This window comes from Salvelinus namaycush, chromosome 5 (genome assembly GCF_016432855.1).
Source record: "Salvelinus namaycush isolate Seneca chromosome 5, SaNama_1.0, whole genome shotgun sequence".
Taxonomy (NCBI): domain Eukaryota; kingdom Metazoa; phylum Chordata; class Actinopteri; order Salmoniformes; family Salmonidae; genus Salvelinus; species Salvelinus namaycush.
Window position 1 is genome coordinate 18249398 of NC_052311.1, and position 15192 is coordinate 18264589.

Below are 15192 nucleotides of genomic sequence, written 5' to 3' on the forward strand. Positions count from 1 at the left end.
TAGTGAAATAATGTCAAATGCCCTACGACCTTGGTCAATGCTAACCGAACCACTCTCTCAGCAGTAGCGCCGCCCGCTCATGCTCCGAGGAACTATACCGTCCGTCATCCCTGACAACCAGCCCCATGACTACCTCCATCATCGTGACGAGCCCCCTTAGCCCCAGGGCCAGCCTGGACACAACCAGGAAGTTCCCTACCATGATTTACAGGGAGGAGGCAGGGCAAAAGAAGGTGGGGCTGTCCATATCCCTAGCGAGAGACACGGGGAGGAATGACGACGTATGGGCTCGCCATGCCCTTACCTCGCCAAAACACGGCGGCACCACTGGTCCAAACCAGTTCCTGCCTGTTCCTTCAGCCGGGGCAACCACCACGCTGACCATCACCTGCCAGGGTCGCATGGGCAAGTCGGAGGTTGAAGGTCGCGAGGGCAACAAACCGGCGGTGGGGAAATGTCCATCTTGGCTTGACGACGACCTCCCGCCAATGTGAGCCTGTCGTCCATTGACTAGGATTCAGAGACCGATACAAAATTCCCAGTTGGCTAAGGGAGGAGCATCACACCATAACAGCCACAACATATTGAGTTTCTCCCAGCCTACACAGATCAGATACAGAGAACTACATTACCTGTCATCCTTCAGTAGACGTTTAGAAATCCTGCTTCATACGCATGTGGCCATGACCTCGAGCAGTGATGCACACCTTTGGATGGCAAACGTGAAGCATGCATGACCTTTATCTATTTATACTTAAAAATATATATTTTATTTTTCATTTGGGTTTGTATGTTTTTGCGCATGTGAAGAAATGACAGTGACCTTTAAATAACCTTGCATGGTGACCTCTGAAATTTGACCATTTCCAATACACACTGGTTACAGCAACTCCCTCAATCATATTTACATTGTATTACTTTCTTAGCTTTGTCCAAGGAGTGTTGCTATTTAATAATTGTTGAATATACAGGGCTACGCATGTACGCATGAATGTGCCTAAACACTTGCAGATATATGCATACATGGTAAACATATTACATAGAGTAGACTTAAACTCTATTACTAGAATGCACTGGTAGTAGTAGAAAAATGGCCTTTCGCTCTATGTGTGGCAGATATGACAAATACATACAGCCCGTAAAACAATTTATCTGCTGTTCGTTTCGTGAGACCTCTCGTCTCTCCATCTTGTGGCCAGTCTTAATAGGACCACAAGACACACTTTAACTCGCACCCTTCCCAAAGTCAGAAAGGCAGCTTTTAAAAGCCCTCTGTGGCCCGGAACTTAAACCCAAACCCGGTTAACCCAAACTTCCAATTTGGGTAAAATATGCATGCTTTTTATTGCTAGTTTTATTTTAGACTGCATCATGAGATCATTTCCATCTGCGCCATACAATATGCTGTAGAGGCTTATATTAGTGCAGTGAATTCAGTGGTTTTTCTCCCCAAGTGCTGAGCTGGCTGTGTTCTTGTTTAGAGTGCCACCTTGTGTTCAAATGGACACTGTTTTTATCAATCTGTAGATCTAGCCAGAACAATTATACTGTAAACCCATCGTTCTGATATTTAAGACAGTAATTGCTCATTTTGTAATAATACTGAACCTATAGTAAGTATCTCATTAAACTTTATTGAATTGTTTGTGGTCCACGGTAACCCATAGAGTAAACCTACAGGTGTTTTCAACACGCACCCTATATTCCTTATATCACACATTCTCATATCTGTATGTATTGCATTGTGTTGTTGTGTGTTTGTTCATTAGTGTTTGTGCTCTTTCTCCATGTCTCTGCTTTCGTAGATTCAGTCACAAAGCTGCTAGTGTATCAGATGACCCAGAGTAAGTGGTTCTTTGTTACCCATCGGCAGCCCATCCCTGCTAAACCACACCTTCCAAGTATCCCACCAAGTATGCCAGCTTCTAGACATGTCTATCTGTAAGGAGCTGATGGGTGTAACTCTGGACTATTGGACTTTTAACTATGTTACACCCATCCTATTCATTCATATTTGCCAGAAGTTGGGAGGAACTAGCGGTTGACTTCAAATGAAGGTGCTTGTGTTTGTAACCAGCTTCTGTCATCTGCATGTCTCACACTCACTCTCAAAGCAAACTCTGGAACTCTAGACGTGCGCATGAATCCTAACTGCAAGGGTGCACCGGAAGATGTCTGTGAGCCACGTATCCAGCCTCACCGAGTTGCTGTGTCTCTTATAGCCTTCGAGGGTCTGCTGTGGAATAGGTCTAGATCACTCTCCTGTCTTGTGGACAGCTCATAGTCTCGTAAACCCTAGGCAACAGCAGTGACTAGGGTCTGATTTCAATGACAGACTCGTTTGGCAACTTCGATAAGGGGGGAAGAAATTGTTCTGGGGTGGGTCCTCTTCAGACTGACAACTCTCCCAACAAATCACGAGGCAAACATGCCTGAATGAAGATTCAAAACCAAAGTTTGCATGCAAAACCTTGCAGTGGTTTTACATTAACATTTACATTTTAGTCATTTAGCAGATGCTCTTATCCAGAGCGACTTACATCAGTGTATGCATTCTTTTTGGGGTGGGGGGCACCATGGGATTTATTTAAGATACTCTTTAAAGAGGAAGGATTTCAGACATTTTCAGATGGTCAGTTTTAGTGAAGGTAGTTGATGTAAATTAGCCACTTGCGAAAAGCACTCATTAAAAATAACCTCTGTGATCTCCATCTTGCTCGGTTACTATTTAGTATTTTATTCAAGGCGGATAAGATGGTGACGTAAGCAGAGACTTAGTTCTTCTATGCCAAACTGATGTTCTATTACGTGCAGACGCTTTTCAGCCAGAACATTTGAAAATTGTGGAAGGCTAGAGACTAGAGAGCTCACCATATGATGCATGTTGCATACACTCACAAACAAGGATATGTACCAGCACTGTACAAGGTTTGAGGATCTCACTGTGGTTCTCAAAACAAAACCTGGATCAAATGTATAACTGATGCTCTGTGCTGTTGTACAGATAGGCTACTGTATGTATGACCTTTTGATAGCATGTTGCTTTACATGTTATAATCTGTCTTTAATTATTAACGTTATTTCTGCTGCCTTCTGTTTTGCATGGTTCTACACAGTATAATACAAACTAATATATACAGAAGAGTAATATCCAATAATATGTGTGGTATTGTCAGAATCATGAGTTCCTTTTGGGGTTTGAGTACAGAAGGTGTATCTGATCATCGACCCTGTTTGACCTTTCCTGGCTGAACTTTCATCACTATGGCAACTCCAAACATTACTCCATCTTATGTGCCTTAAAATAAAACTCTGTCTATATACATGACTTTTCTCCCAGTGAATCTCTCTATAACTCCTTCCATATCCTTGTCTTCTCCTTTTTTTCTCAGGAGTGTGAGTATGATTGACATGCGTTGTGAGGAGGACGCCATCTTGCCACACCACAGCCAGGTGCGCCACGAGCTCATGCACAACCAGTACAACACGATGAAGGAGGAAGAGGACCACTGGCAGGACGTAAGCACTCTCTCTCACACACACATACACGCACATCCTAATAGACTTTTATACACACATGTACACTTACATTTACTCACACTTTATCACACAGTTGCTCACACACACACACACACACCTACACACTCACGCATTCATACAGTCATACATCTACTGTCTGTCTGTTAGGACCTAGCCCGGTGGAAGAGTCGCAGGAGAAGCGTCTCCCAGGACCTGATAAAGAAGGAGGAAGAGAGGAAGATGATGGAGAAGCTGATGACGGGTGAGGGAGGGGCCATCTCTCAGAGGAGGAAGAGCATCAAAACCTACCGGGAGATTGTTGAGGAGAAGTACGTCACAAGGATATCCTCCATTTTAGATCGAACCCTGGTTTCCATATTGTTGGTTGTCTCCATGTACAGTATAGGCCTATACCTACTTCTCTTCTCTCCTAGCCTGTTGTTTTTTATCTCATCCTGGCCTCGACCTATTTTCAGAATTGCATCAGGGCATGTTTCAACAATGATGCTTTTGTCAGTGTGTAGCCAGTCACATGGCCCCTGTCTCATCTTGTCCTCCCGTCTCTCCTCCCCTAGGGAGCGTCGTGAGAACGACCTCCGCGAGGCCTACCGGTTGGCCCGTAACCCTGAGGAGGCGGCGTTGGTCCTCCACCGCTACGCCCAGCGCTTCACCATCAGTGAAGCGGCGCTGGAGCGCCTGCAACTGCCCAAACTGCTGGACAGGAGCATCTCTGAGGATCCCACCGCTACCACCAACACACGTCTCACCCTCACCCCCACTTCCTGTTCTCCCACCCCCACCTTCCCGGAAGAAGATACAAATGGCCCCCTGAAGTACCTGAGGCAGCAGTCGCTTCCGGCACCCAAGTTTACCGCTACTGTTGAGGCCCAGGTGGTGGGGTTCCCCCAGGGTCTGTCTCATCGCCCCCAGATTCGGTCGCGCAAGCCTGAACCAAACCCCTCTATCCGGGCCGTCTCACCCAAGTCTGTGCCTTTGCTGATACCCAAGCCTTACAATCAACCCAAGGGCATGCAGATGCTGGTGGGACCCAGGCCAGGCAAGGTTAGGCACAAATTGCCAGCTAATGGCAAGGGTTTTATCAGTGTTATCACTAGTGTATTTTACTGTAATATTGTGTTTGAACAAAGGTTTAAATTACCAGGGGGGCCGTGGGCTTGTTCGCCACTCATCCCTCAAAGTAGTTTGAATGTTTTGTTCAGCCTAGTCTTCCAAGGGCACACAAATGTATTGTGTAAATGGAACCCTGATCTTGGCATTTAAATTAGAATAGAAGACATAAACTATGGAGATTGGGTGTCATGTTTTCAGACAAAAAGATATAAATCCCTTTTCCGTCTTCCCCGAAGTCTGTTGCAACATCTCAATTCCGCATAACAGGATGTTCATTTTCATCCTCAGAGCCATTTGCCAAATGGGCCTATTCCAAAGGAAGATAACAAGCTTTGGGGTTATTATGGGAACAAACCGGGACTTCTTTCCACTTCTGTGTCTGGAATCTCTTATTTGGAGCTGAGGGGAGCCTGAATGGGGGGCTCTGTTCCGTATTGACTTAAGAAGTTGACAAGTAGTCCCTCTCAATGTGAAGTGGGTCTCTGGGCAGACAGAGAGGACCACACAGACTGAGGGGGTGATTCTGGGTAGTGAGTCCCCCTTCATTCAACAACCCCCCTGTGTGTCTGGAGTACTCTGCACTCCTCACACATGCATTACAGCCTTTCATTCAGTCCCAGCATGTTATCGGGCTAGCTGAATAGCTTATAGGCCAGAGTTACATGAATGAGTTACGGTTTTATTTACAACATGGGGCAACTTCCGGTCTGGGTGGTCTGGAGTAGAACTGTGTGGTCATATTGCAGTCGTTGCTGTGGAATTTGGGAGAGTTCACCCCAGTTGACTGTTCTTGTATTGCTGTCTGAAGGATATTTTTGGTGAGGATACAGTGTCTCTAAAATTGTGTTTTAAGTGTTGGATTTTTACATTGAAATGCATCTTTGTAGTATGTATGTGCATACATGTGTGTGTTCTCTAAGCCTTCAGTCTCTAACCTGTGTACTCAGGTGGACGGCTTGCTGCGAGTGAACGGCGACATGGGAAATGAGGAGGTCACCACTCCAGAGAGCGAGGGAAGGACCTCCCCTCTACAGTTCTACCCCTCCCCTGCCACACCTACAGCCTCCTCTGATGGTTCCGACACACACCCATGTGAGGCCACTCCCCCACCCACACATAGCCCCTCCCCCAGGGCAAGCCCATTACCAGCTGTGGCACAGTGTGGCACAGGCACCGCAGTGACATCTTCTTCAGTGCCAGCAGAAAGTGATGCCCAGGAGAAGGGCAATGCACAGGAGTCTACCCCGCCTAGCCGGCCCACCTCACTGCCCTCGGTGAGCACTCAATACATGCAGCCAAGCAGGCTTTGTTTCTGTGAAAAAACATACGTTATCAAAAGGGTCTGAAAAGACTTGGAACAATGTAAATTGTGGCTTGCATCTTGACAAACTGTCAGTGGTGTAAAGTACTTAAGTAAAAATACTTGAAAGTACCACTTAAAACCTCTTAAGGATCCGCCCCTTTTTTTCACCTAAAATTACATACCCAAATCTAACTGCCTGTAGCAAGGATATGCAAACTTTGAAGTTTGTGGAAATTTTGAATTAATGTAGGAGAATATAACACATTAGATCTGGTAAAAGATAATACAAAGAAAAAAACATGAAAAAAAAAAAAAAGTACAATCTTTGAAATGCCAGAGAAAGGCCATAATATATTATTCTAGCTGAGGCACAATTTAGATTTTGGCCACTAGATGGCAGCAGTGTATGTGCAACATTTTAGACTGATCCAATGAACCATTGCATTTCTGTTCAAAATGTTGTATCAAGACTGCCCAAATGTGCCTAATTGGTTTATTAATACATTTTCAAGTTCATAACTGTGCTCTCTCTTCAAACAATAGCATGGTATTATTTCACTGTAATAGCTACTGTAAATTGGACAGTGCAGTTAGATTAACAAGAATTTAAGCTTTCTGCCAATATCAGATATGTCTATGTCCTGGGAAATTCTCTTGTTACTTACAACCTCATGCAATCACATTAGTCTAAGTTAGCTCAACTGTCCACTGGGGACTCACCAACCCTGTCGTTTTGGGGTGTCTGTACTTTACTTTACTCTTTATATTTTTGACAACTTTTACTTCACTTCATTCCTAAAGGAAATCATGTACTTTTTACTCCATACATTTTCCCTGACACCCTAAAGTACTCATTACATTTTGAATGCTTAGCAGGACAGGAAAATGGTCTAATTCACACACTTATCAAGAGAACATCCCTGGTCATCCCTACTGCCTCTGATCTGGCGGACTCACTAAACACGTGCTTCGTTTGTAAATGATGTGAGAGTATTGGAGCATGCCCCTGGCTATCTGTAAATTTAAAAAACAAGAAAATGGTGCTGTCTGGTTTGCTTAATTTAAGGAATTTGAAATGATTTATACTTTTACTTTTGATACGTAAGTATATTTTAGCAATTCAATTTACTTTTGATACTTTAGTATATTTAAAACCAAATACTTTTAGACGTTTACTCAAGCAGGATTTTACTGGTTGACTTTCACTTTTACGCAAGTTATTTTCTATCAAGATATCTTTACTTTTACTCAAGTATGACAATTGGGTGCTTTTTCCACCACTGCAAACTGCTGACTGAAAGCCTACATACAAGCCAGAACTATGTGTGGTTCTTAATCTACAGTCCATAGATAGGATAAAGCAACATTGTGTCAGAAAGGTCATGACTTCAACAAAAGGAAGGAGGAGGATGCATAATCAGAGTATTTCTTCCTGTGGGTGTCCCTACAGGAGCTGCAGAGCACAGAGTGTCTTGTGGAGGCGGGAGGCAGGTCTGCTGCAGGCCCACTGGGGGAGGAGCCCAACACAACAGAGACTGCAGTACATCCCTCTCCAGCTACAGGTCTGTTCCTATGTTACCTAGGAGACTAACTGCTGCTACTCTGACACCTAGTGGTGGCCATTTTTATATTGTTTCTATAACCCATCAAATCCTGTTGCTATTCGATGTGCATTCTAGTCATTTATTACTCATTGTCTGATTAGCAAATGAACACTTTAAGCTGCTAAACAAATTATTCAACTTGGTCTTCCTGTGGTTAAAGTCACATTAGGACCCACTGTCTGGGCTTACCGTAGACTCTGATGCAGAGCCTTGCTCTGATTCACCTAGACATGTGTCTGTCTGGTTTTCAGAGTCACAACAAGCTCCCAAAGAACAAACAGAAGTGTGTATGAATGCCACAGCGACTAGACAGAACGCCACTGTCCTCCGTCCAGTCCTATCAGAGCACGCCACACAACAAGCTCAACCAATGACCGCACCGGTGAGATCACCTGCCAACCAATCAATGGCCTCCAATGCTGCGAATAGCCAATCATTTGTGCGCTGCTCTACCTCAAGCAGAAGCCGTACCCAGGAGTGTGCAGCGCCATAGAACTTTCAGATAGAAATGCATTATGTAGGACAGACCTGATTCTATACTGTGTAGAATAGGGTATAAATATAAAATTTAATTTCTCTCTGCTACGTTCTAACTATAAATATTTTTGAAGAATCCCCTGGTCATGTTTTGATCATTGTGTTTCTGACTTTTCTGGGATGATCTTAGGTCAGTGAGCCCAGCCTGGAGTCTTCTCAGAGAGCAGATGAAGTTGCTACCTTGGCTGATCCAGGACCTGTCAGAAACAAACCACCATGTGAAGCTCCCACAACAGGTAAGCAAAATCTGTTTTCAGAACAGAATTAACCTCAAACTGCCTTTTCCACAATAGTCTTTATTTCCCGCAGCCCTCTCAGCTATGCTATCACACACCCAACTCTTTTTTTCCTTTGCGTCTCCAACTGGCACTGTATTTTTGCTTGTGAACTCTCTATCTATCCCCTCCTTTTCTCCTCCTCACCCCCTTACCCTCCCTCCTTCCTCCCCCCCTCCTTGCTTGTGCTGTAGAGCTGGCTAACAGTGCCAGTTATCCACCAGGAACCGGCAACCCTAGGTTAGGCCTACGTTGGGAGTTCTTCACCACGCCAGGTAAACTGCTCACTGTTTAGTTGAGCTTGCCTGTAACCCTCTTTGGGGTTCACGTACTCATACATAGTACAGGGTTTCCCCATGTCTTCCCCGGAGGCTGGGTGACAGCATTGGAAACCTGTTTCCTCACTCTACTGGTTTTGTCATTTATTATTGGAGTCCTGTGGACTCTTATAATGCTGTAATTACTATAGTAACAATGTTAGTACAACATTGCTACGTATAACTACAGTGTTACTACACAGGTATATGGCTAATGAACTGAATTTTTTCTTAAGATTTGAATCAGACAACTTTGTGTCGGAGGTAAAACAAATGGAAGCATCATTACAAATGTTTGGGAGAGTTGTTGTTAAACAGTCTGATGTTTTGAATTTGTTCAGGGGATGCAACACACACAAAAGCCCAGGCCCAGACAAAATAAGTGGACATGTGTTAAAGCACTGTGCTGAACAATTGGCTGGTGTTTTTACAGACATTTTCCAATCCTCACTCGACCACCTCTGTGCCAGTATTGTGGAAAAACTCAATAATTATACCCTTTCCTAAACCATCTAATCCCTCTGTGCTGAATGACTACCGCCCTGTCGCCTTGAGAAACTTGTGAAAAGTCATATTCTCAGCATCACCCATGCTCACAGCGAGTCAAAATAGGTCCCCACGTGTCGGACATACGCAATACCAACACAGGCTCTCCTCAGGGATGTGTTTTGTCCCCACTCCTGTACATCTTGTACATTAATAGTTGTACTAGTTCCCATCCTGACCGACACCTCATTAAGTTTGCTGATGACACTGCCTTAATCAGCGTGTTGCATGATGATGAGGAACACCATGGCCCGGTCCTAGATGACTTTGTAGAGTGGTGTGGGGAATCACACTTGGTCCTCAATACCAACAAGACCAAAGAGATGTACACTTCCTGAAGTCTATGCACAACACCTACCTCTGCAACATCTATCAGAGGTCAGAATATAGAGATTGTAGAGGAATACAAATACATGGGTGTCCTCTTGGACAATAAGCTTCAGTGGAGTAAATGTACACACCTGATCTACAAAAAGAGCCAACAGAGACTGTCCTTTCTCAAAAAGCTGGGATCTTTTAATGTAGACTATACTGACTCTGTTTTACAAATCTTTCATTGAAAGTATTTAAACTTTTTGTATTGTTTGTTGGTTTGGTAATGCCACTGTCAACCAGAGAAATATGCTGAGAAGGATTATCACCACAGTAAGCAAGGTACTTAGAGTCAAACAGACAGGCCTGGATGAGATCTTTAAGGTCAGGGCCCTCCAAGGCTCACAAAATAATTTTAGACCCAAGCCACCCCCTGTACCCGTACTTTAAACTACTCCCCTCTGGGCGCAGGTATAGGGCATCCCTCGGCAGGAAAAACAGAACTAGACAATAATTTGTGCCAGGTGTAATATCCCTCCTAAATAGCTCAGGCTAATGTTCCTATCGACTCCAGTAAGGCCAGCAGGCTAGTCTTTAAAAACAAAACAAAAATAATTATTGGTATGTAGCAGTTATGAAAGTTGTATTGTCAATTTTGTTTTGTATTTAAATGACACTTTAAACGTGTACATGACACTGCAACAACATTTACCCATGGGGACAATAATGTCATTAAGTAAGAGTTTAAAAAATAATAAGAGCAACTTGTAGATTTTTGGTGTACTTTTGCACAGGACACTGGAATTGTTAGCCACTCAGTATTGACAAATACCACACAGCTTGTAGCTTTTCAGCAACTCAATATTCACCATCATACCTTATCACCTTGATTTGTTCCCTTATCACCTGTATTTGTACCCTGCCACCTTTCGCTTCATTCCCTCATTCCTTTACCTGACATTCATTATTGAAATAGCTTTTTCCATGCGTTCACACAAAGACAGTGTATTGACTAAAAAGATCATGTCTACTCCGCATCAGTTCCTGTGTTTTGAACGATGTTTGTTTTCTAACCGACTACCTTTTCACTGTATCTCTATTTCATAGAGGGGGCAGAGCAGGAGCGTGGTACAGCAGCGGTGAGTCCATTCTAACTGTTACATCTGCTATAATCTTTCCTGGTAGAGTTCTAAAGGTGGTTTTACTAGTTCTCATCTGGTTGAGACAAAAATCTTAAAATGGTGTCAATACCGTCCACAATGCATTGGATACAATGCATTTTAACAGACAATCCAGGGTTGTGTTCATTAGTACAGTAACAAAACCGTGAAACCAAAACAAACTGTTCTTATTGGGCAAGTTAATTATTGGCTCCCCGTTTCACTCCATTTCAGAGCGTGTTCTTCCATTTTGTCTACTGAGCACAATCCATTTATTGTTTTTCTAATATATTTAGGACCTCCCTAAGACCCAATGCTTGATAGGTTGAGCCAATGAACAATGACCAATCAGATGAGGATTATGTACAAAGTGCCCAGCCTTGCTCTTCATCCCCTCATCTCTTGCTCTTTTCTCTCTCCTTAGTAGGACACCTTTGGCTAGCATGGACATAGTGCTGTTGTAGACCAACTGTCTCCTCTCTTCCCTTTCTGTGGATGTGTGTGTACTTTGGTTTATGAATATGTGGGTCGGCGTGTGTGCGTGCGTGTGTGAGCTCTGGATGGGCTCTATCAGGTCACTCAGGTGTCATCCCCGGTAGTGGCCCATGCTAAGCGGGGTGACCGCTGGTCTTGGGACCCAAATGAGGAGCGAAAGCGTCAGGAAAGGTGGCAGCAAGAGCAGGAGCGCATGCTTCAGGTAGAGTTCAGCTACTAAAGACCCAAAAGCTAGGCATGCTGCAAAATACAAATTTACAAAAGCTAGGCCTGATTTAGCATGCTGCTATATACTCATTAAAACGCTAGGCCTGATTTAGCATGCTGCTAAATACTCATTAACAAAAGCTAGGCCTGAGTTAGCATACGGCTAATAATATGTTAACAAAAGGCCAAAGTTAGCATGCTAAAGCTAGGCCTGAGTTAGCATGATGCCCTATTGACATTAGCTAAAGATAGGCCCGAATAAGCCTACTGATTACTGAATCTATGGTCTGCAGCACCAGTTACATTTACCCAAAGCAGGTGCTAACTTTCTTTTAGCTTGCAGACACATTTCAATTAACCACAATCCTGCTTAGTCATCTGCCTGCTCTGAGTCTGAAGTCGACCCCCAATTTGCTACTCACTGCTGTGCACACAGTGGCCACACAGCGGCAGCATTGCACAATAAAAGCTGTGTGCTATGGCATGACCTGTGTGTCTCACACTCACTCGCCAAAGCCCCAAATCTGCCACCAGTCAACTTCGCTCTCCTCCTCTACCTACCCATCATAGGGTGTCTCAATACTCCAAATAGCCTTGTCTCCTTGTTTTCTTTCCTTCATCCTCACCTAACCTATATTCTCAGATCTATAGATCTACAGATGAAGGTGAGGAGAAAAGAAAGCCATTTTAGACTATTGAGGTCCACCCACAGGGTTTGCTTTGCTGATGCATGAACCCTTGTCACCTTGGACCCTTAAACCACCTTGTCAGTGCATGGTGTGTCTGTTTCTTTGGTTGGCAGCTTTTTAAATGTATTTTCTCTTTCTTTACAACCCTCATCATACACGCATGCTATGTTTGTGTATGCCCACTTTTTCCTGTCACATGATTGGCTCATGCTTCTCAATGGTACTTAATACAGACCTGAACTAACACAATATATTTATTTTAGATGGAATACAATGTTAATGGATAGTTCACTCAATCTAAGTTAATCAGATGTTTTCATATTTCAAAATGAGTCTGAAGTTGAGTCTTCCACATTTCACACCATCTTTCAAGGAAAAAGACACTCAAACTATCTTTTGGTATTTTTTTCATTAGTTCCTTGTTGATACAATCTCAACATGTTTTGCATGTCAGCAGTCAAGTTTTCAAGATATTGGATTTTCATGAAGCAGTGTCATCAGCCATCATCATGTTTTAGGGAGAGTGATAAGTACTGTGTTAGTTACTAAAACACGGAAAGTGGCAAATCTCGATATGCTCTATGGCCAGGTATGGCCCAATAGGCATCTTTTCTAACCATCTCTCCATCCGTCTGTCTGTATGACATGTCATTGATGATGAATGTGTGCCATCTCTCATTGCCATGGTAATAGGAGAAGTACCAGCATGAGCAGGAGAAGCTGAAACAGGAGTGGGAGAGAGCGCAAAGAGAGGTGGAAGACGAGGAGAGGAGATACCATGAGGAGGTGTGTGAGTGCATGTGTGTGTGTGCGAATATGAAAGTGACTGCTGACTGAATACAAACCCTCCCTATTTCTCCCTCCCTCCCTATTTCTCCCCCTCCCTCCCTATTTCTCTCCCCCCTCCCTATTTCCCCCCCTCCCTATTTCCCCCCCTCCTTATTTCCCCCCCTATTCCTCTCCCTCCCTATTTCTCTCCCTCTCCCTCCCTATTTCTCTCCCTATTTCCCTCCCTCCCTCCCTATTTCCCTCCCTCCCTCCCTATTTCTCTCCCTCCCTCCCTATTTCTCTCCCTCCCTCCCTATTTCTCTCCCTCCCTATTTCTCTCCCTATTTCCCTCCCTCCCTATTTATCTCCCTATTTCTCTCCCTCCCTATTTCTCTCCCTTTCTCCCTATTTCTCTCCCTATTTCCCTCCCTCCCTATTTCACTCACTCCCTCCCTCCATATTCCCCTCCCTCCCTATTTCTCTCCCTCCCTATTTCTCTCTCTCCCTCCCTCCCTCCCTCCCTCCCTCCCTCCCTCCCTCCCTCTTTCCCTCCCTCCCTATATCCCTCCCTCCCTATATCCCTCCCTCCCTATTTCTCTCCCTCCCTCCCTATTTCTCTCCCTATTTCTCTCCCTCCCTCCCTATTTCTCTCCCTATTTCCCTCCCTCCCTATTTCTCTCCCTCCCTATTTCTCTCCCTATTTCTCTCCCTCCCTATTTATCTCCCTATTTCTCTCCCTACCTATTTCTCTCCCTTTCTCCCTATTTCCCTCCCTATTTCACTCACTCCCTCCCTATTTCACTCACTCCCTCCCTATTTCACTCACTCCCTCCCTATTTCTCTCACTCCCTCCATATTTCTCTCCCTCCCTCCCTATTTCTCTCCCTCCCTCCCTCCCTATTTCTCTCCCTCCCTCCCTATTTCTCTCCCTCCCTCCCTATTTTTCTACCTCCTTCCCTCCCTCCCTATTTTTCTACCTCCTTCCCTACCTCCCTATTTTTCTACCTCCTTCCCTCCCTCCCTATTTCCCTCCCTCCTCCCCTCCCTCCCTATTTCCCTCCCTCCCTATTTCTCTCCCTCCCTATTTCTCTCCCTCTCTCACTATTTCTCTACCTCCCTATTTTTCTCCCTCTCTCCCTCCCAATTTCTCTCCCTCCCTATTTTTCTCCCTCTCTCCCTCCCTATATCTCTCCATCCCTATTTTTCTCCCTCTCTCCTCCCTATTTCTCTCCCTCCCTATTTCTCTCCCTCCCTCCCTATTTCCCTCCCTCCCTATTTCTCTCCCTCCATCCCTCCCTCCCTATTTCTCTCCCTATTTCCCTCCCTCCCTATTTCTCTCTCCCCCTCCCTATTTCACTCACTCCCTATTTCACTCCCTCCCTCCCTCCCTCCCTATTCCCTCCCTCCCTATTTCTCTCCCTCTCCCCCTATTTCTCCCTCTTTCCCTCCCTCCCTATTTCCCTCTCTCCCACCCTCCCTATTTCTCTCTCTCCCTCCCTCCCTATTTCTCTCTCTCCCTCCTTCCCTATTTCTCTCCCTCCCTCCTTATTTCTCTACCTCCTTCCCTCCCTCCCTATTTCTCTTCCTCCCTATTTCTCCCTCCCCCTCCCTATATTTCGCTCTCCCCCCCTCCCTATTTCTCTCCCTCCCTCCTTATTTTTCCCCTCTCTCCCTCCCTCCCTTTTTTCTCTCTCCTTCCCTCCCTCCCTTTTCTCTCTCCCTCCCTCTCGTTTTCTCTCCCTCCCTCCCTTTTCACTCTCTCCCTCCCTTTTTCTCTCCCTCCCTCCCTTTTTCTCTCCCTATTTCTTTACCTCTTCCTCATTCCCTCCCTTTTTCCACAGGAGCGAAGGATACTAGAGGAGACTGTGGCCCCTCTGACCCCCCTCTCCTCCACCCTGCCCTCGCCCATCCGGGGGGACACCCCCGGGCCCATGGACCCCCAGGACACCATCGTCCGGTCGCTGGCCGACTGGGAACGCAAGCAGGAGCTGCTGGAGAGGCAGGGGGTGAGAGGAGAAGTTATATTGGGTTACCTTTCAAATTAAAATAACGTGTTGTAAATATGTATATACAGTGCATTTGGAAAGTATTCAGACCCCTTGACTTTTTCCACATTTTGTTACGTTACAGCATTATTCTAAAATTGATTAAATCGTTTTTTTCCCTTTATCAATCTACATATAATACTCCATAATGGCAAAGTAAAAACAGGTTTTTAGATATTTTTGCACATTTATTAAGAATGTAAAACTAAAATATCACATTTACATAAGTATTCAGACCTTTTACTCAGTACTTTGTTGAAGCACCTTTGGCAGAGATTACAGCC

The 15192-nt window shown here is 44.7% G+C and overlaps 1 protein-coding gene across 1 annotated transcript in view; it reads left to right on the forward strand.

Annotated features, from left to right (window-relative positions):
- The window catches only part of LOC120048021 (LIM and calponin homology domains-containing protein 1-like), a 165183-nt gene that overhangs the window by 131108 nt on the left and 18883 nt on the right, over window positions 1–15192 (forward strand). The window contains exons 9-19 of the mRNA XM_038993691.1: window positions 3393–3519; window positions 3688–3848; window positions 4095–4581; window positions 5598–5924; window positions 7404–7515; window positions 7809–7939; window positions 8225–8330; window positions 10652–10683; window positions 11279–11401; window positions 12789–12881; window positions 14705–14869. Coding sequence (XP_038849619.1) covers window positions 3393–3519; window positions 3688–3848; window positions 4095–4581; window positions 5598–5924; window positions 7404–7515; window positions 7809–7939; window positions 8225–8330; window positions 10652–10683; window positions 11279–11401; window positions 12789–12881; window positions 14705–14869 — 1864 coding nt within the window. The remainder of the gene's footprint in view (window positions 1–3392; window positions 3520–3687; window positions 3849–4094; window positions 4582–5597; window positions 5925–7403; window positions 7516–7808; window positions 7940–8224; window positions 8331–10651; window positions 10684–11278; window positions 11402–12788; window positions 12882–14704; window positions 14870–15192) is intronic.